At 38.1% G+C, this 21,746-nt stretch overlaps 1 protein-coding gene across 1 annotated transcript; it reads left to right on the plus strand.

Annotated features, from left to right (window-relative positions):
* Positions 1-316: 316 nt before the first annotated feature.
* Positions 317-21,531, plus strand: COPB1 (COPI coat complex subunit beta 1). The gene is made up of 22 exons (XM_082057552.1): positions 317-461; positions 3,653-3,804; positions 4,528-4,757; positions 5,432-5,601; positions 6,245-6,359; positions 6,967-7,059; positions 7,596-7,733; positions 8,759-8,878; positions 9,316-9,423; positions 9,517-9,663; positions 10,083-10,228; positions 11,286-11,382; positions 11,930-12,090; positions 12,743-12,863; positions 13,200-13,427; positions 13,605-13,784; positions 15,370-15,514; positions 16,939-17,058; positions 17,493-17,638; positions 18,916-19,005; positions 19,794-19,949; positions 21,199-21,531. The coding sequence occupies exons 2-22, from the start codon at positions 3,714-3,716 to the stop codon at positions 21,256-21,258; spliced, it is 2,862 nt and encodes a 953-aa protein (XP_081913678.1). The 5' UTR covers positions 317-461; positions 3,653-3,713; the 3' UTR covers positions 21,259-21,531.
* The last annotated feature ends 215 nt before the right edge of the window (positions 21,532-21,746 follow it).

Raw genomic sequence — 21,746 nt, forward strand, 5'->3', positions numbered from 1 at the left:
TTGTTAATTTTTCCCCTATTTTTTCGCCCCTATGGACTTTTCTACTTCCCCCCCACCCCATTTATTTTTCTAGTTCCCCGTCCCTTTTATTTTATTATTTTTAGTTTTGCCTCGGTCTGGTCTCTCCCACCCCCACCGTCCGAACCACCTTCCTGCTTACGCGGGCAATGACGTTGCCTGCCACGAGGCCGTGACGTCAGACGCAGGAGCCCGCCCCCTCCCGTTGCCCCGCCCCCCTTTCCCAACCCGGACGGCAACGCGAAAGGGGCGGAGCCGCCGCGGGCGGCTCCGCCCCTTTCGCGTTGCCGTCCGGGTTGGAGGCGTGTCCCGGTAGGGCCGCCGTACTATCGATGTGGCCTGAGGAGGGAGCGGCTCCACGTCAGCCATCGCCGGAGCGCCGCGGGCTGAGCTCCGCATCGGGCCCGACTCGAGCGGACTGGGCCGGGCCGCCGCGCCAGCGGGTACGGAGTTTTGCGCCTGCGGAGCAGCGGCCTCGCCGGGGCTGAAGGACGGTGGGCACCGTGGCGGTGCAGCCGCCGCTCCGGTGGGGCCCGCAGGCCCGAGGCCTCACGGCCCTGCCCGCACCTTCCTGGGGGTTCCCTGAGGGATGGGGGGGGTTTCCTTGCGTGTGGGTCGCTGAGGGAGCCCCCGGCATCGCTAACGTTTATGGGTGCTTTGCGGAGCGGGTCCCGGAGAGGTGCTGGGGGGTTGGGGGTTGTAGGTCTCCGAATTTTCTGAAGGGAATGGCGGGCAAACGCGGGCATCCACCTATTTAAAGTTTTAAGTCGTCGCTAAAAATGCTTTTTTTGAGCAAAAAGTAGTCATACAGGAAATCATGAGTGAAATCTCCCTGAACGAGCTATACGTTTACTTGGGATTCTTTAATAAACGTTTTTACATTATATATTGTAGGTCGTGCATCAATAAAATGATTCTCTCAGGATTTTGGTTCGCCAGGTACCCCAGTTCATAAGGCTCCTCAAGGAGGTACCTGGAAAGCAGGCACAGCTTTTGATCTTCCTGTGTTGTATGAACTGTAAAACTTTCAGTTTCCTTATGCAGGTACCCAGATGTTTTATCCCTGAAGAAAAATAACACCTACTTCTGTGTCTGTGGGGATTCTCTGTAAGGTTAAACTGTGATATCAAGGCTTGGTGCCTTGCAAGGGGGAAGGCTCCGTGGTGGCTCTCCCTGCCCAGTCACCAGCTCCACATTTTAAGGGACTTGGTTTTCACTGCTGCTTTTCAGAGCCTAAAATACACTCCCTATTTTCATGCTTTAGAGACCTGTTTGGCTTCAATTTTTCATAGAATTTCTGCAGTTGAGATCTTTGTATGAGCAAAGATACCTGGTCTGCTTTTCACGAAAATCTACTTTCTGGTCTTTGAGTCATTATTGGAGAAGAAGGTGCTGGCCGCAGGGCTTTGAGGCAGGAGTTCTGGGTAACTATGGAAAAAGTACGCAAAAAACTGCTGCCAAGGCAAGAAAACTGTTTTATTTCTAAAAATAAGCAGGAGTAGTTTGTGTAGATATTTGTAAACAATGAACTTGAAGAATTTAATTCTTAAAAATATAGAAATCATAACAGAGGCATTAAAAAAGAAAAAATCATCTTGCATTTATTATTTTGGGTAGTAGTTGCGGTACTGTTTTAGTTGTGTTGTTTTCTTGTGTAGAAAGAGGCTGGAGTCCAAGTTAGCACAAGTTAGCTGTTCACTGTTCAGCCCAAGGTTCTCTAGGTGCTTGTTCATGGGGAAAAGGGACTTTGGACCCAGGACCGGCTTGTGCAGCATCTCAGCTGTTCATGCAAATGCTGCGATTCCATGTCCGCCCTTCCCTCTCTTTCCTCAGAGCTGTTCATTGGATGGTGCTTTTAACCAGGCTGGGAATGGGGTGTGTGGGCCTGTTGGATTTTGCGTGTGTTTCTTACTGCTTCAGAAATAAGGTTGGAGTGGAAGGTTACAGGGTTTGCATCCCACAAGTTGTCTGCACAGTTCAAAAAGGTGATGTGGGGTAGGAGCTGGCGTCCCCAGACAATAACTTTGTAAACTGGTGTGTTAGTGAAATCTTTATGTCAGGGACGTATGGCCCTCCTTGACATCATTGTTCTTAGAGGAAGAGTGATCTGCAGTGAAAGCACAGCCTGGAGTTGGAAAGTTTAGTGTTTTCATCTTTATGTCAGTCACAACCACTGATGGGGAACATTTTGTTCAGTTAGTAATAATAATTACATAAAACAAGCATGCTTTTATACAACATTTGACTGATGTGTAGTATCTTAATTTAAAGTAAAAAGGCATCTTCCTTGTTTTAATGATGTATTAAACTCAGTCTAAGACTTCCAGAAAATTAACAGCAATAGAAACACAGAGAAAGTAGTTTTTCTTTAGTTTTTTGGACACATTTTTCTGTAGAAAATACAACAGTGGTGATGTCATAAAAAGTAACAATTTACTGTGCTTGTCAGTATGGTATCATAGTGTTAACTGAAGAAGCTCAAATTTGGACACTTTTCATTACTTAAGAAATAGAATAAAACATTTTATTTGATCCTGTACGTCTATTATATGTAAGGAAGTAACAAACATGAGAATGAGGACTGAGCTTAATTGGTAATTTTGTTACCTGAACTGTGAGCCAAGGGCAGGTTTGATAGATCTGTAACTTTGTCATACTTTTGACTGTAAAAATACTTATTTTCCTCATTAGTGTCCAGTGGAACAGTTAGACAGTAGAGTTAAGCTGGTCTGGGGATTCTGGTCCTGCTTCCCTCTCCAATGCAGTGCTGTTTCTCCTCTGTTGGATCTCGTGCTCATCTTCAAAGCTTCCTTCATAGGCTGATTCAACTTGTTAAATGAGCCAAAAACTCTTCACCTTTCTTTGCTGTGATGTTTTTCAGGTAGGGGGGACTTACTGCTGTCTACAGCTACCTGAAAGGATGTTGTAGTGAGGTGGGGTTTGGTCTCTTCTCCCAAGGAACAAGCGATAGGACAAGAGGAAATGGCCTCAGGTTGCACGAGGGGAGATTTAGATTGCATATTAGGAAAAATTTATTCACTGAAGGGTTTGTTGGGCATTGGAACAGGCTGCCCAGGGAAATGATGGACTCACCATCCCTGGAGGTGTTTAAAAAATGCGTAGGTTAGGTTCTTAGGGACATGATTTAGAGGTGGACTTGACGGTGCTAGGTCAACAGTTGAACTTGATGATCTTAAAGGTCTTTTCCAACCCACATGATTCTATGATTTTGCAGCTTGTGTCAGCTCACCTGGAGAGGCCCAGAGCTGCAGGAAAGGTTGTGGGAATACAGACCTGGGATCAGGGGAGTGAGAAGATGAGGGAAAAACTGCTGCTTCCATTGAGCTGCAGTCAGGTGCCCATACACTTCAGTTATCTCTGACTGTGTTGAAGTGTTGGAAAGATTTTTTTTTTTCATTTACGTTATTTTTTCCTCTTTGGGAAACTTCATGCTCTTCATTTTCTGGTACTGATGGGAATATTTTAGCATAACAGAAAATTGAGATGGCTTTTGAATGTGCCTTCTCAAGAAACCCAGCAATCCCTTCAAATAATAAAGTCAGTTTAGAAAATATTTTTGTGATGTTTGTTAATAAAATCTGTTAACTTTGGGATGATTTTGTTTGCTTTTTAGGTTGTCTGATATTTGTGTCAAAATAGTTCTTCCACTGAGAAAACTTTTGTAACCAAGAACCATGACAGCTGCAGAGAACGTGTGTTACACGTTAATCAATGTTCCTATGGATTCAGAACCACCTTCTGAAATCAGCTTAAAAAATGACCTAGGCAAGTAATGGGCAATGATTTGAAGGATATTCCATTTTAACTGGATAATTCTCATATTCTCTCATTGTGCCTTTCCTAGAATATTGTTTATGTTTTATAAAGGCAAACAAGTCAATTTAATGTTGATTTTGTTTTGTTGATTTTTGAAATGTATGCATTCCTCTGTTTGACATGTTTTGAGAAACTTCATTATATTTCTCATAAGTGTGTGTTTGTTTGTTTGTTTTCTTCCCCTCAGTCTGTGCAAAAATTGGAAATCTTTTTCTGTCTTTCTGTTTGAAGTCACACCTGTTTGGGCTCAGGCAGATTTAAATAATGCAATGATAAGAAGCAAGTTGTCTTATCACTTGTTCAGCGCACTCACTGCTCTGTCTTGCCTGGAGGAAAGGCACTGTTAGTATTTAGTATAGGTATGACATCAGAGTACATGGCAGTATCCTGGTATGAAAGGCTGTTTAAACACTGGAACAGTTCTGAAATTTGTTGAACTCTGTTAATTCCATTATGTGCATTCTAGAATTAAGTCTGAACTCCGTGGTTATTCATGAAATATCTCTTGCTTCCTCTTTATCCTTTTAGTAGAAGTAAGGGTGTGAATTTTATTGCTATGCTATATTGCACTCTTTCAGAGGGGGTTCGTATCTTCTGACACTGAAGGTCAATATTCCTCTTAAACTAGCTGTGCCAGGTTAGCCTTCCTGATTTCCTTTCCTCCTTCTCTAGAAAAAGGAGATGTCAAGCTGAAGACAGAGGCCTTGAAGAAAGTCATCATCATGATTCTGAATGGTGAAAAACTGCCTGGCCTTCTGATGACCATTATACGTTTTGTACTGCCTCTCCAAGATCATACCATCAAAAAACTGCTTCTTGTCTTTTGGGAGATAGTGCCCAAGACCACTCCAGATGGACGGCTATTGCAGGAAATGATCCTTGTGTGCGATGCATACAGAAAGGTAGCCCATTGTTTAGTTAATTACTTAAGGGCCTATACTGGATCTTTCTGTGATGTATCTCATTTTGTCTTGTTTGATAAATATAAAAGTGGTTTATGCTCAGCATTTCCTTCCTAACTGTTATGTCCCAGTGCTTCAGAGCTGGGCAATTGTAGATGACCAGGAGACCTCCTAGCAAGGAATTTTTTATGTGTTCTTTTACTATTACAACTTAACAAAAATTTAGTGCTCTTTGTTTCCAAGTCAACGAACCTCAAAGATGAGGGATAACCTGGTTACGGTCTTCATATTGTCTTGGGTCGAGCCACGGGTCATAAAAGAACACTACTTTTGGAATATCTTCATCGTAGGACAGTCCTTCACAAGGATAATAAGGTCCTTCAGCTTCTTTGAGAATGGGTCGGAAGTAGATGACCTAGGGATTAGTATCCAGTGTGCAGGAGTGCCTGCAGGGTGAGCTTTCACAGCCCTAGTGATCAGAGAAAACATACACAATGCACAAAAAAGCATCCCACAGCCCAAGTTTTACTACACAGGAATGTGTGCTTTTAAATATTGTGGGGCAGCAGTGTTTTAAGGCTGAGCGTGGGAGAAGGGTAGCAAGCATATTCATCTGAGCATAACAAGAGGGCTGAAGAGTCTGGCATTTCAAATATGTTTCTTGTTGATTTTAGGATCTTCAGCACCCAAATGAATTTATCAGAGGATCTACTCTCCGCTTTCTTTGCAAGCTGAAAGAGGCAGAACTGCTGGAGCCTTTGATGCCAGCCATTCGTGCGTGTCTAGAGCATCGTCACAGCTACGTGCGCAGAAATGCAGTTCTTGCAATTTACACCATTTATAGGTAAATGCCAGAAACTATATAAAGTCATGGAGGCAGAAGACCAAGGCTAGTTTTAGTGATCTGGGTAGTTTTTGAGATCTCATAAACATTTACCAATCAATGGTTTGGTGTTTGAGGGTTGGTTGGTTTGTTTGCTTTTTCTCCTGGTGTCTCATGGGCTTCTCTGGAAAAGCAAGAGCTACTGTTGCTGCTTTCTGAAGTGTGACTGCAGTCCTTATATTGCAGGCTAATTTGTATGGGCAGATGCCTTCCTTAACGATTTAAATGTTATTAATAGTAACTGTTGTCCACAACCATAAATATAGAAGAATCTTCACAGGAATATGCAGATACACATTTATTTCAAGCAAGACATTCTTAATGTACTACAGGTGTACACTAAACATTATTGCAGTTGTTACCTGAACAGTGTGGCTGAACGTTACTATTGAACAGAAATAATTGATGGGGTAATGTCTTAGCTGTCATGATAACAAACAAATTTTTTAAAGCTCCTTGAGTCTGTTGGCATTTCAAATAGCTACAAAAAAGCTGTGGTTTATGCTTTTTGAATTTTTGTCAAAGTTTCTCTTTAGGTTATGCAATTAAGCCTTAGGTTCTACTCCTTACCAGTAGTTCTTTTAATTACCTTTTTTTTTTAAAGAAATTTTGAACATCTTATACCTGATGCTCCTGAATTGATCCATGATTTCTTGGTGAATGAGAAAGATGCAAGCTGCAAAAGAAATGCATTTATGATGCTAATTCATGCAGATCAGGTAAGAATACTTGTCCTCAAACTGTCTTGGTTTAAATACTTGAAAATGTACTGGGTAACTAGCCAGTAGTTGTTTGGTGATATAAACTATTTATATTAATTAAAAGCCATATGTGGTAGTGTTAACCCATTTGTGGAATATTTGGTAACTGCAAAAGTTAAAGTAGGTCTTCAGTGCTGTGTTAATTTAAAAGGAGAATTGCTGTATTTGGTGAAGGCATATGTTGATGCTGAAAACTGTAATTAGTTTTGCCAAGTGAACCAGATTAAGAAGTGCTCCATTACCTACTGTTTTATAGCTTCTGTAGACACATGAGAAAGAAACAGCAATTTCTCTTTAGTATTTTGGATTATTTACAGTCAACTGCCTTTTGTGCCTAATAACCATTAGTTTCATCTCTTTTTTGCCATTTATCAGCAGAATGGATTAATTTCTCTTCAGATTTACAATATTTTCATTAATTGTTTTAGATTTCAAGTTGAAGGGTTGAATATACGTTGGTTTGTGCTTTGATTTTTAAAATGTGTTTTGATTTAAAATATAACCGAGTGAGCAAACTCCAAATAATTTAGAATAATTTAGAATAATTTATCTTTTATTTCTATAGGATCGAGCTTTGGATTATTTGAGTACCTGTATTGACCAAGTCCAGACATTCGGTGACATACTGCAGCTGGTTATTGTTGAGCTAATTTATAAGGTAAAAGAGAAATGTTGTGGCACATTCCAAATAAATGTACATGTTAGATTGCATTAGACTGCTTTTGAAAAGGGATAGAATGTTGCTGGAAAAGGCATTTAGTCCATGTAAGGATTATGTCATTGTTTAGTAGAGCTGAGTAGGACTTGTCTCTTGAAACAATAAACAGCTGAAATGTGACAGTGCAGAGTGAGATGTCTCACTGGATTTGCTGTGATGTGGTCTGTGTGTTATCAGACTGTTCTTCACAGACATGAGCAGGACATCTGTTACAGAAGCTGGTGGAGGCTCTGCTCTTCATTTTGATCTGAGATTTTAAGACCTTATAGCATCACATACAATTGTGAATAATAGCTTGTTTAATAGCTTATGTAATTAGATTTTTACAACTATGAATGACACTTCTTATTCCCAGGAAAGGTTGTCATCTTTTGCTTTATTTTCTCCTCATTGTAAGATAATGGAGCAATCAGGCTATACAGTTGCTATTTTGTTTTTTCTTTATGCATCAACTATGCATTGTTTTTCTTATCTAGGTCTGTCATGCAAATCCATCAGAGAGAGCTCGATTTATCCGCTGCATCTACAATTTACTGCAGTCATCAAGTCCTGCAGTGAAGTATGAAGCTGCAGGTACTCTGGTTACACTCTCCAGCGCACCAACAGCAATCAAGGTACAAAAGCGATGTTTTCAGATGTTTCAGTAGCTTTTAGCGCACTGGAATTAATACTGTGTGCTGTACATTGATATTTTGAAAGAGCGAAGGCTTTAGTGATATGGAATGTTTTAACACTTCATGTGCAGAACACTGTCTTAAAATGTCTCTTTAAATTGGTCTCTAAAAAAAGACTAGGACTGTATTTTTACAGACCTGCAGCTAGTGGACTTCATGTCACTTTGGCAGGGAAAAAGCTTGAATACTCGCAAACTGTTGTACAGTGGTTGGTATCAACCTCCAATCTTCTTGGCACACTTAGTAAAGCAGGCTAAAGCTGAAGATTTGCAGAGGTTGAATTACTTTATTTACTCATAAATATTACTCTTTTCAGACCAGCGTGGAAACATAAAGCAGTGAAGATCTACGTTGATTACTGATTTACCTTGGGTTCCTAAATTTATGTTTGTACAATTATTTGAGACTACACTTTGAATAATTTTGAACTTGCAAGGAAATTTCAAAAGTAGTTTATGGCAGTCTAGGTTTAGAGTAAAAGCACTGTACATAGTAGTTTCATAAGATCAGAATAAGCATCCCAATATTCTTGCTTTAGTGTAGTCATTTTTATTGAGTAGGAATATTGTTCATAGAAGCTGTCATTAAAACCATATCTAGATAGGCTAACACCGGCAACTATTTTAAATTGGTTTTCATGCCCTGTTGCATACCTAAGCGCTGACCCAAAGCCTGCCAGGAAATGTATTTCTTTATGACTTTCTTTGAATTTGAAATCAAGTCTGTGTTTCATAAGCTGATGCCATTGTGAGTGTTCCTGTGTCATTTTTGTAATGTGCTAGAATCAATGTTTACAGTGGACCAAAAGGTTTTAAAGACTGTTCTTGGGTTCATTTTTGTGCCAACTCTTTGAGTAATTGGTTTAATAGTAAAATAGAAGGTGTGTTTTCCTGAGTTTCTGTCTGGAATTTACCAGTTTTTCCTCTTTGTTGCTTAAAAAAGCTTTTTGATCCTTTTAATTTTAGGCAGCTGCCCAGTGCTACATAGATTTGATTATTAAAGAAAGTGATAATAATGTGAAATTGATTGTTTTGGATCGGTTGGTTGAATTAAAGGAGCATCCCTCCCATGAACGAGTGTTACAGGTATGTGAGCTGTCTCTTTTCTTGTAATCTTATTGAAGGCTTTTCTTTCATAAATTAAACTTCTGGGTGTTGTGATGTATGGAAAAATGCACTTCTGCACTTTCAGTCTTCTGTTGATATGTTTTTTGGTAAAACCATATTTGATGGACTTCTGTGTTTATGACTTGCTGCTTTTATTGTCTGCATAAGAACTAACAGTAGCAAATGCTGTCTGGATTGTAACAATGATGTTGTTTGCATGCTAGACTTTTACATAAATGTAGAATGTATTAAATGAACACCGTGCAGTTCCTAATGTCTAGGATATCTTGCTTTTTTTGTCAGCAGATTATACACTATGTATCCAGAAAGTCTTACTGAGGACTGAAAATTAGAAGTGTATGAAAAGAAAGTAATTTAAAGCACCAAAAGTAGTTACAATTTTGTGATTGTTTCAGGATCTAGTTATGGACATCCTCAGAGTGTTGAGTACCCCAGATCTAGAAGTGCGCAAAAAAACCCTTCAACTGGCTCTGGATCTTGTCTCTTCAAGAAATGTGGAGGAGGTAAAATATATATTGCTTGTGTTTTGTTACACTGTTTTTTATTCTGTGGAAAAATATGGGCCGTTCTTCAATTTTATTTGATCTTGTCTGCAGCTCGTGATTGTTCTGAAGAAGGAGGTGATTAAAACTAACAATGTGACAGAGCATGAAGATACAGACAAGTACAGACAGCTTCTTGTTCGTACATTGCATTCCTGTAGTGTTCGGTTTCCAGATATGGCTGCAAATGTTATTCCAGTGGTACGCAAATGTTTACTTATATTGTCATTAAATATGTTCTAGCTATATGCAAAACCTGGAGAATAACTGAAGCTGAGGTGTTTCTAATGGTGGCCTCACATGAAGCAATGCTCTTTGTATTCCTAAAGAAATATAGGATTTTTATGTTATAGTTATTTGTTTTCTGAGACTTTATTTTTAAATATTTTGAGGAACATGAGCTGAAGGGTGCCTTTCCTTAAACGTGCAATAGTTTGTATCATTAGAAAAACAATTTTGTTATTAGATAATTGATTGGAATGTGCTTATGTTGGTTTGACTTCAGCTTTGTTTAATGGGATATGTATATGTAGTTTAATTTTTCTGAATGTAGAAGGAAAATACTGTTTACACACTGAGCCGTGCTGCTGTTTGTGCTCATATCCCCTTTCCTGTGCTAGCTGATGGAGTTCCTGAGTGATAATAATGAAGCGGCAGCTGCTGATGTCTTGGAGTTTGTGCGGGAAGCGATCCAGCGATTTGATAACCTCAGACCTCTTATTGTTGAGAAGATGCTTGAAGTCTTTCATGCTATTAAATCTGTCAAGTGAGTCCAAAATATGATACCAGACATTGGTGCTTCTAGTGGTTCACTTGCATGAAATATGTATTGTCATGAAATATCTACCAAAATCCTTGCAGCTCACACGCACAAAAGAATTAAGTGAAGCTGAGGTATTTTGGGTGTAGATAATTTCTAGTTACAACTTCCTTCTTGCCTACTTGTACAAAACACATATAGGGTGCTTGTTGTATTGAATGAAGAAAAGAAATTCAAATTTTGTTTTTACGATGCAGTTGATAACTGTATTTCTGCATGTTAGAAGATAGCATTGTTGATGAAAGCCAACTCTAAAGTGATATATTTGTTAAAACAGAGTTACTAAGGGATTATTGCAGCAGGAATTTATACTTGTAGGCAGCCGGAAGTACTTACTGTACATTTATTAGAAAACCCAGTCTAACATAGACTGGGATTTGCAATCTCCAAAGCTTTTATAGTACCTTTCAGGGCTCTAAAAACTTGGTTATCTGATGGATCTGCAAAGGTTAAGTCAAATGAGAACTTCTCTGTATCAAGACACCAGTGAACCATTCTCCAATACACAGGAAATCCTATCTCCATCATCATCTCATTAAGTGGGGAAAAAAAACACTCTGAAGCTTTACTATTTATTCCCTAATCTTCGTTCATGTTTTTGATTTTCATTTTCTCCTATATGAAGGAAAAGACAGTCTCAGTTAACTGGAGGAATTACACCTGACTTTATTTGTATACAGTGGAATTATTTCATTATGATCATAATGAAATTCGATTTTGTGAATATCACGATTAACACAGATGGAAATAAATTTGTAGCAGAGAATATATTTCACTTCATATACTTGTTCATTAGATTACCAAGGCTGAAAGGATTTGAATGCTCTTGATCAAGACCTCTTGACCGAGGCTGATTGCTCTTGATCAAATTTATTTTCTGTCAATCACATCCTTTTGTATCTGTCAAGACTGGACTTTATCACCCGACCATAAATCAATTCCTTTGATGACAGTGTGAGTATATATAATGAAAGCGTGACTTAATTTACTGTTCTTGTCCTAGGATTTATCGAGGAGCTTTGTGGATCCTTGGAGAATATTGCAGCACAAAGGAAGATATACAAAGTGTAATGACAGAAGTTCGCAGATCACTTGGAGAGGTGCGTTTGCTTCATTAGGCTAGCTCTTTATGGGTTTACTTGCTCTTAGACAGTGTGTTTGTTTGTTTTTATTAAAAAAAAAGGATATTTTTAAAAATGGAATAAAATGCAGTAGGGTTTTGAGCACTTGTGTTATGGTTTTGCATTCATTATTAATTTTTTTTAAGTAGCATGCCTGAAGCTGGCATGTATAGAGAATAAGTGATAGCTGTTAAGAGGAGAGGTGAGAAATTCCTTATATCAGAGAGTTATGGCAGCTTTAAGATACGATTTAATTATATCCACTAACAAGAGTGCTTTGAGTCTGGGTTGTTCTGATAGGCGTCTAAGACAGTCTGTGTAATGTGACCTTTGTGCATGGGTAGGAAGCTTCTGTATGTATTTCAACATCTGCCTATCTTCTCAGATTCTCACAAAACTGTTGCACTGTAACTGACCTTTTACTTATAAAAACCTTAACAATGCAGATGCTTTTAATTAAAACCTTCTACAGAGAAAAAAAGAAAATTGTATTTAATTGTAACAATTGTTTTCTGTTTGTATCTAGATCCCAATAGTAGAATCTGAAATCAAGAAAGAAGCTGGTGAGCTAAAACCTGAAGAAGAGGTGTCTGTGGGTCCAGCCCAAAAACTGGTGACAGAGATGGGCACTTATGCCACACAGAGTGCTCTCAGTAGTTCCCGACCTGCCAAAAAAGAAGAAGACAGGTATTTAAGATTTCGTACTAGGCCAGGAGTGACTTGATTATTTTTTTTTTTGAGTAGTATTCCCTCTCATGCAATTTAGTGGTTGAGGTATTTTTCCTGTTTGAAGGTATTATCCCAAGTAGATAGTAGCTGCCTAGTTGCTTATGATTTGTAATCAAAGCTTACTGCATATCAAAAAGGACATTATTAATTACGGTCTTCTAAATCCTAGTTGATTCTTTATGATTTATGCATAAAATCCCCTCACAATTTTAATTGGATACAGGGATGTTGCCTTTAGATTAAAACTTTTTTTTTTCCTTGATATTGCCTTGCACTTCTTGCTGTAGTTTATTTCATTGGTAGCCAGAACAATTGCTCTGTTTCCTTAATTACTGCAGATGGGCTACTTCATCTTGAGTAGCCATTATCGTCTCAGAGCTACAATGGAATTATTATCCATTACACTTTTCGCTCCCTGTTTTGTGTGAAAATGGCTATGCGACTTGCGAATATCTCTGTATCTGGAAAATTACTGCTAAAGGAAAACAAACAAACTTCTGTGACCTTTCAACTTATTTTGTTTGTACAGTATGGATGTTAAGGTATGAAGATAAGTAGGCTAAAGAGTGTCATCCAAAACCAGTTTTCTGATTATCATTTGTCTTTGCAGACCTCCATTACGAGGATTCCTGCTTGATGGCGATTTCTTTGTTGCAGCTTCTCTCGCTACAACTTTAACTAAGATTGCTTTACGATATGTGTCACTAGTTCAGGAAAAGAAGAAGCAAAATGTAAGTAATCTGTTGTGTTTTCACTGTAGTTGCAAAGAAGGGCTGGTTGTTGCCTCTTTTAAACAGATGCAAAAGGGCTAAGTCCAAATGAGGTGCCAGTTCTATGATTAGATAACAATAAGTGGGGTCACAAACATGGCCTACTGCTTTCTAACCACTCTATCCAGACAATCTCTAAATCATGCTGCTCAGTTTCTAGATAATAAGTACTAAAAAAATAAGTAATCAAATAGTAAAATATCTGAACAGAGTAATGTACACCTTTTTATAAAAAAATGAGCTGTAAAGCTGTGTAAAACGCAATAACCTCCTTCCTTTCTCTTTCCTCCTCCTCAGTCCTTCATTGCTGAAGCTATGCTGCTGATGGCCACAATTCTCCATTTGGGAAAGTCCTCTCTTCCCAAGAAGCCGATTACAGATGATGATGTGGATCGTATTTCCTTGTGTCTGAAAGTTCTGTCAGAATGTTCTCCGCTCATGAATGATATTTTCAACAAAGAATGCAGGCAGTCCCTCTCTCACATGCTGTCAGCCAAGCTCGAAGAGGAGAAACTTTCCCAGAAGGTGAGCTATGATAAGTCTGTAACCATAAACACTTGGAGTATTTTGCAGATGTTCACATCCAGGCAGCTCCCAGAAATGTCACCATTTGTTTGTGTCTAAGTCAGCTGTTAGTTGAGTGTGTTTCTGTGCTAAAGAATGGAATTCATAATGAATTCTTGAATATTTCTCTTCTTGCAGAAGGAATCTGAGAAGAGGAATGTGACGGTTCAGCCCGATGATCCCATTTCCTTCATGCAGCTTACTGCTAAAAATGAAATGAGCTCAAAAGAAGACCAGTTTCAGCTTAGCCTTCTTGCAGCGATGGGAAACACACAGAGGAAAGAAGCTGCTGATCCTCTTGCGTCCAAACTTAATAAGGTAATGTGAATGTCAGTGTTTTAATTATTTACCCTTTGTACTGCTTATGCACAAGATCAGCTTTGGGAGTCACAGGCTGGAAGTGATGAACCAGGCTATGCTGGTTGATTGGAAAGATCCAGCTATTTCCTGGGTAAGATCAGGAGAAAGATAAAAGCTCTTTTGCCCAAAGTTGCTACTTTCTTCATGTGGGAGAGGAAGAATAATGAGGAGAATTCTGGAATATTGTGTCCAGTTCTGGGCCCCTCAATTCCAGAAGGACAGGGAACTGCGGGAGAGAGTCCAGCGCAGGGCAACGAAGATGATGGAGTGGAGCGTCTTCTTTATGGGGAAAAGCTGAGGGAGCTGGGTCTCTTTAGCTTGGAGGAGACTGAGGGGTGACCTCATTAATGTTTACAGATATATAAAGGGTGAGTGTCACGAGGATGGAGTCAGACTCTTCTCGGTGACAACCAGTGCGAGGGGTAGTGGGTTCAAACTGGAACACAAGAGGTTCCACTTAAATATGAGAAGAAACTTCTTCTCAGTGAGGGTGACAGACACTGGAACAGGCTGCCCAGGGAGGTTGTGGAGTCTCCTTCTCTGGAGACGTTCAAAACCCGCCTGGACACCTTCCTGTGTAACCTCATCTGGGTGTTCCTGCTCCGGCAGGGGGGATTGGACTGGATGATCTTTTGAGGTCCCTTCTAATCCCTAACATTCTGTGATTCTGAGACTTGGAGAGTGCTGCGCTATGGGATATCAAGAGGAAATTAAGATTGTTGGCTTGTCTGAAGAGCCCAGTAAGGTTCACAGGGAAGAGTGCAGGGATGTCACAAGTGATTAAGAACCCTGTTCTTTCTTTGGCCACCATATCCTTTTGCCAAGTGCAGTGCATCCTTGTTTCACTCTTTATACCTTTTTTATTTTTTTTGCTGCTGGTACCAGGACCTGTAGAGAAGGCACAAAGAGAAGGAATCTCTCCATTCATTCATTCGAGTTAAAAAGACTTTTATTCTTTAAAAGTCTAGTTGAATTATTTTTACTGTTTAAAGTTACCTTTTCATTTTAAGTCAGCATTTCTTTGTCATAGTGATATTTTTAAGAATAAATGATATTACAGTCTATATTTTAGATACTTAAGTGAATTAGGTTCAGAATACATTTCATCTGGAAAGGATTTATAATTGTAGAGTGTACGCAAAAGAACATGTGAAGGAAGGATGCAGTTAAAATTTATTTGTATGAATAATATGGACAGTCACTGTGTATTTAGCTATAAATAGATTAAATCTGTTTATTTTGGAAGACTTATGCACATACTTTATATTTCCTAAACATCACAACTTCTTTAAATGCTATTTTCTAGACAAAACTTGTGGTGATTGCAGTGGGGTTTTTTCAATTTTCTTTTTTTTTTCTTACTAGTAAGTTAATTCTGTGAAATTAAAAGCTCTTGCGCACCAACTTGATTTGGAGGCTCATATTGAAGAGCAGTGGATTTAATTGTAGTTGATCTTTATTTTTTGTCACTGTTGGACATGATTCCATGTTTTAAACTGGTTTATGAGAAAAAAGAAACACCTTAAACTCTCTTCTTTCTCAGGTTACTCAGCTGACAGGTTTCTCGGACCCTGTCTATGCAGAAGCGTATGTCCATGTCAATCAGTATGACATTGTGCTGGATGTGCTGGTGGTGAACCAGACCAGTGACACCCTGCAGAACTGCACGCTAGAGCTGGCCACGCTAGGTAAGGGCTGTCAGATGCATTTTCACTGGGGGCCACATCCGCCTTGCAGTTGCCTTCAAAGGACTGTATAAATGTAGGAGTAGTTAATATAAAAAATTAAAATATAAACCTGATATAAACCATAGTCAAATCTTAAACTTTTTCATGCTTTTTTCACTAGAAAAATAGCGTTCTGTCTCTGCTTTTTTCCTGAGACATTGCGTAGGATTTTTTATATATTTATTCCCCATTGTTCTGGAGAGCAAGAGGACCAAATCCAAACTGGTATGGAGCAAATGTCAGGCAACAGCCAGCCACCTGGCCGAGGTGGTTCTTGCCCTCAGCCTGCAGTACTTAAATCCCAAATTCCCTCAGCCAAAACCATTCCCTGCACCAGCAGCCGTATCAGAGCCTTGCTTGGACAAATGCTGAAGCTTCATTAACTTCTTGTAGGAGAGGGACTGGAACAAATAATCTAAGAACAGTAACCTATTAGTTGTCTTCTGTTTTGGCAGTCAGGAGTTGAAATATTTTTGCAATGTATTAGGAGAACTCATATTATATACCTTTAATTGATATCAATGTGTGAGGGGCATAACCTTCCTTCTAATCTTTTGTAAATCATTTGATCGGACTAATGATGGAGGTAAGTAACACAAATATTTTATGTAATAGATTTTGTGGATTTTTCTGTTTACCAGCTCAGTAAAGTGGAATCCTGTATTTCCCAGTTGGTGTCTTCTGATATATTGCAAAAACTGACTTGATTCTTCATTCTTGTGTGTAGAGTAGATGCTGTTTGTGCTATGTTCTCAAACTCCACAGTTTGATAGAACTAAGGAGTCTTTTACAATTACTTGCTAAAGCATTAGGAAAAATACACCTGTTACTCTTTCCTGTGAACAATTATATTCAAAATCAAGGGGATACTTTGACCTATTTATAAATAGCTTAGTGCATGTAATACTGGACATTGAACTTTGGGTTTGAGACAATTGACAGTAGGATTACCTATTATGATATCAGTGATTGAAACTTAAGGTAGAATTAACCATTTCCTGATCGTTAAAAATTAATACTAGACTCAATCCAAAGCCCGTTGAAGCCTGTATTTATATTTATTTTCAGTGGCATTTGGATGAATACACAAATATTTTAACTGAAATTTTTAATGTAATGTAAATTGTTTTGTCTTGCAAGTAGCAAACAGTAAAAAACAACAACAACAACAACAAAACAAAACCAGAACCAAAACAAAACAACACAAAAAACCCCACAAACAAACAAAAAAATCCAAATCAACTGGTGTATTTATGCTGGTATTTAGCGCAACTCTGTAGACATCAGAACTAAGTGACAAGAAAATAAAACAGTGCTACTCCAAAAGCCAAACTCATTGTGTACTGGGAATGTTTCCTGATCTGTCTTGCAATTTCTTTACACAGGTGACTTGAAACTTGTGGAAAAACCATCTCCTCTGACACTTGCTCCTCATGATTTTGCAAACATTAAAGCTAATGTCAAAGTTGCTTCAACAGAAAATGGAATAATTTTTGGTAATATTGGTAAGTAAACAGTTCAGTATGCAAAATTAAAATTAATGTGCAACATGTCTTAACTGCTTAATGAGCTCAAAAATAATTAAAGCACTGGAAGAGGAAAGTAAATGGTCTACAATGTATGAGTATGATTTAAAAAAAAAATGGTATCACTTTCACTTAAAATGATAGTAGAACGTGCTACCTTGAGAATGAGTGTCAGCATGATACTTGAACTGACATCTCTGAATGTGAGATGAGCTGGGCAGCCTGGCCTGAAAGACCAGGAACTTCACTCAAAGTTCTGTGGCAACTGGGTAAAGCACTTGAAGAGGACAGAGGTCGGCGAGGAGGCTGAGCAAGTGCTGACTGTTGTTAACTGGCAGGTGGTAACTAAGCACTCTGATTTAGCACAAATTCATTTTCTTAAACATTAAGGTTGTTTGTGCTCTATGTTGCAGTGTATGACATCTCTGGAGCAGCCAGTGACAGAAACTGTGTAGTGCTCAGCGATATTCACATTGACATCATGGATTACATCCAGCCTGCTTCTTGTACGGATGCGGAGTTCAGACAGATGTGGGCAGAATTTGAGTGGGAAAACAAAGTTAGTGTTATTTTTTATATGTTATTTGGGGTTTTGTTGGTGAGGTATAATTGTGTCAACATTATCTCTTGTGATATAAACCTCATTCAACATACACATTGGATCTTGGCCTCAAGTAACTCATTCTCTTAGTGTTTTCTGTTTCACGAGCTTAGTGATGCAATAACTATTTTTTTCTTACAAAAGGGGTGTGTGCATTGAGCATTACCTCCTGTACGGAAGGTGTCCAAATGGCATGGTGCTTGCCTTGTGTTTTGGCTCAAAGGTGAAATAGCAACAAATGCTAAGTTTGTGGTGACACTACAGCACTGGTCATACTCCTCAGCCTCTCCAGTTTGGAATTACGTTGTCTTTTTTTTTAATCATAGAATATTTTGGATTGTAGGGGACCTTCTAGTGATAATTTAGTCCAGCCTCCTTGCTGTAGGCAGGGCCATATTTGATTTATTGCTTTGCAGTACAGCCATAGCATACAGAGTGGCTATGGATGCTACATAAGACCAACAAAATGGTAGGTACATTACACAGTTAGTGCCCAAACTGTTAGTTACAGACCCATTAAAAAGAGTTTAAGGGAGATAATCTTACGGAACAAAAGGGCTTTAAGAGGGGTAATCTCATGCGACAGAGCAACTTAATTTAAGAATAGAAATATTAAAGCAGAACGGGTGATATTTTACACAAACTGTACCTTTGTTTGCTACATGTATTTACATATATTCACTTGAGACTGGATTTAAGTTCCCTTAAAGGGAAATTAAAAACAAATTTTAATCTGTAATATGGGAAGCCTTAACAATTTGTAAACAACTCCTGAAAGATGTGTTAAAAAGCAATTTAAACAAGACCCACAATACTCAATCTGAGGAAGCCAACGCAGCCTAGCGAGCTTGGTCACCAGAAGGGAAATATGAGAGTAATTTTTATCAGTGGTTAAAAGCAAGCTTTGGACTAGATAGCACTTTTTTTTTTTTTTTGTGCTGACAATGTGTGAACTATATTCAGACAAGAAGTGTACGATTTGCTGTAGGGAGTCTACCTGTTCAGCAGAATATCATATTCACCTAATACATTTTGGGAATCATAGTCATAGCATGGATTTACCACCCTTTAACAAGCAGATGGTAGGAGGTGAAGACTTCGTATGATGCTGTCACATAATGTGATTTGGAGAAATGTAGCGGTGATCCTCTTTATAGAGCCCTGAAGATGAGATGGTTTCAGAAATGCCTGAGATACTAATTAAAGTAATTGCCGGTTTTTTTCCCTTCTTGAAGGTTACAGTGAATACCAATATCATTGATCTAAATGAATACTTACAGCACATACTGAAGTCAACCAATATGAAATGCCTGACTCCAGAGAAGGTGAGCTATTTGCTTGAAGACTTTTAGACACCCTTTTTAGTTTGTGTGCTTTGTTTAATTTGTTTAACATTTGTTGTAAATATTATTATAAATTTGTTACTGTTATATTTATTTGTTTTAAATATTCTTATTTCATAAATATGAAATAGTACATATACTTCAAATTTTTAAATGAGTACTCTGAAATGAGTAAAAGCAAGTTAATGTTACAAAAATTCTGTGTCTCTTAATCATTTTAGTTATTTCTTGGCCAGCTAGAAAACCAGAATGTTTTTCATTTGTAGTAGCTAAGCTGTAGTATAGATTTGATGGAACCATCTGGTTTTATACAAGTCTTTTTTCAGTAGCTCCAAGTTCCTTCCTTCTCTGTCAAAATTTACCTTTCTTTTGCCAATTTTGCCTTTTTGTTGCAAAACAAAATATATGTATAACTAGCTATTTGCATTTAACATACAGTGTATATAATAGTTGTTAGCCAAAATAGGTATAGTAGCTGTTGCTACTATGTAGCTTCTTTATAATTTTGCTGTTCATTAAATCAGATCATAAAATGCCATCCTACTGTGTTTTGATGAATATTGTAGATTGCATATCTTTCAATATTAATTTTAGAAAAAGGCCACCACTGTTTTCCAATTGCATGACTTTCACGTTTTAAGGAAGGTTGTATGCAAAGAAAGAGGCTTAAATGTTAAATGTTGGTGTATGTCGAGCTATAGGTAGGATGAATGTAAAATGTATGTAAAGGATTTTGGCCATTCTAAAGAGTTAATATGTGCTTTCTGTAGGCACTTTCTGGTTATTGTGGCTTCATGGCGGCCAATCTTTATGCGCGTTCCATTTTCGGAGAAGATGCACTTGCAAACGTCAGCATTGAAAAGCCAATTCATCTTGGACCAGAGGCACCTGTCACTGGTCACATACGAATCCGTGCAAAGAGTCAGGTAACGTGGCTTCTGTTTGAGTACTGTTTCTCCTCGTCATTTTTAAGAAAATGTACTGAGCACTCTAAAAAACTTGCAAATTTTGGACATTAGTTTCTGGTATTCATGGGAAATTTTTGGGGAAGATGAATAGAGAAACTTTAGGCTTAGTTTTAAAGAACGATCTTATACATATTTTGTGAGAATTGCTTTTTAGTTAGGTGTACTCATACCCTGAAACCACGTTGTACCTCTTCTCTCCCAGTGCATTATCATAAACTAGGCCTTTGGGCCAAGATTTTCTTATTTTATCCATAGTGCTGCAAATAGGACAGTATACTTGATTTGCTTTTAAGTAAAGAGCAAATGGTCCCCAAGGTTCTATGATCTATTTCCTACGGAATTCTACATTTCAATTTCATATAACAAGGAAATTTTATGCATGTAATTTCTGTTCACTACTTCCTTTTAAAAACAACAAAACAAACCCCAGAGTCTATCATCCATGAGTCCGCTTTGGATTTTAGAACTTCTGACTAAAAAAAATGCCAAGTTTGGAACCATCTAATAACAAAACAGCTAGTGTACTGATAAAAATATTTTAAACAGCGTGCAATAAAGGACTGCCTGTGAATTTTTGCACACATCTCATTAAAACCATTTAGTTTGTCGTTGTAAAGGTTTCAGAGTGGTTTAAAATCAATATTTCTGATATGTTCGCAGTGGCATTTTTTACATAACACTACATTCAATTATATATGCCAGCTTAGTTTCATCTTGAGATCACTCTGTTTATTAGACTTTTAAGACTACTTCATTTTCTATGTGAAAATATGGTTCTGAGATGAAGTTATTTTCTATCGTTTTGGTTCATTGAGTGTAGTATCAACACTGAGACTTTCAACAGCTGAATTTCAGTAACTTGATCGACTGCTGTAATTTCTTCAGTGGCAGCATATTTTCAAGTGGTGGGAGGTCAAAAGGCCTCCACTTCTGTTTTTTTTTTCCTGCCTTTGATATTGATAACAGATTTAGCAGTTGCTAGCTTAAATTTAAGTGTCATAATTTCAATAATATGTGTAGATGTAGCCTTTACCTAGTGCCAAGAAGGTATGCCCTGTTATTGATATCAATAAATGAACAGTTAGAAATACTTCAATTTGCATGTAGCTAACTTCAATGATTTCTGTACACGGAACTTCCATTTTAATATAGATAAAGTTATTTTGACGTGCCAGTGTCATGAATGTTTTCTTTCTTTTCCTTACAGGGAATGGCCCTGAGTCTTGGAGATAAGATCAATCTGTCTCAGAAGAAAACAAGTTTATAAATTTTACCTAGTATCTTTTCAGATCTTTTACAATTTAACCTTAGCTATGTGGCTTTTGGGATCCAGAACATCTTATATTCCTCAGTGTTCTGTAATTGTAGAAGCCAAGCTTTTGAGCTGAAAGCATTCCAGCAGATAATTTATAGGTTCTCCATGATTGATACTGAGCAACATTTTAAATCTCCAGGTTTTTTTCTTTGTACTGGAAGTCATGTTTTCTTTGTCTCTAATATATACTGATGCTCACAGTACAATAAACAAATTATGCCAGTACTGTTTTGTCTGTAAATTATAAACTCTGTATTATTTGATCAGTATTGAATATCTGGTGGGGTATTTTGGTAGTCTAAGAAGATGGGAGTGTGTAATAGCTTAAGTGTTTACAGTAATAACTAGGCCTGAATTGTGTGGATGTGTGATCATGACTGGTATACCTTGGAGAATATGTATATTTGACAAGTAAATCGAAGGTGGAGTGTTCTAGGTGG

Source organism: Streptopelia decaocto (assembly GCF_964273445.1).
Source record: "Streptopelia decaocto genome assembly, chromosome: 7".
Classification (NCBI taxonomy): Eukaryota; Metazoa; Chordata; class Aves; order Columbiformes; family Columbidae; genus Streptopelia; species Streptopelia decaocto.

Bases quoted from the DNA above. Each gene is read 5' to 3' on its own strand.
- COPB1 (XM_082057552.1), top strand. From the start codon at position 3,714: ATGACAGCTGCAGAGAACGTGTGTTACACGTTAATCAATGTTCCTATG. The intron at 3,805-4,527 runs GCAAGTAATGGG...CTCCTTCTCTAG, and splicing joins CAGCTTAAAAAATGACCTAG to AAAAAGGAGATGTCAAGCTG. The intron at 11,383-11,929 runs GTGCGTTTGCTT...GTTTGTATCTAG, and splicing joins TTCGCAGATCACTTGGAGAG to ATCCCAATAGTAGAATCTGA.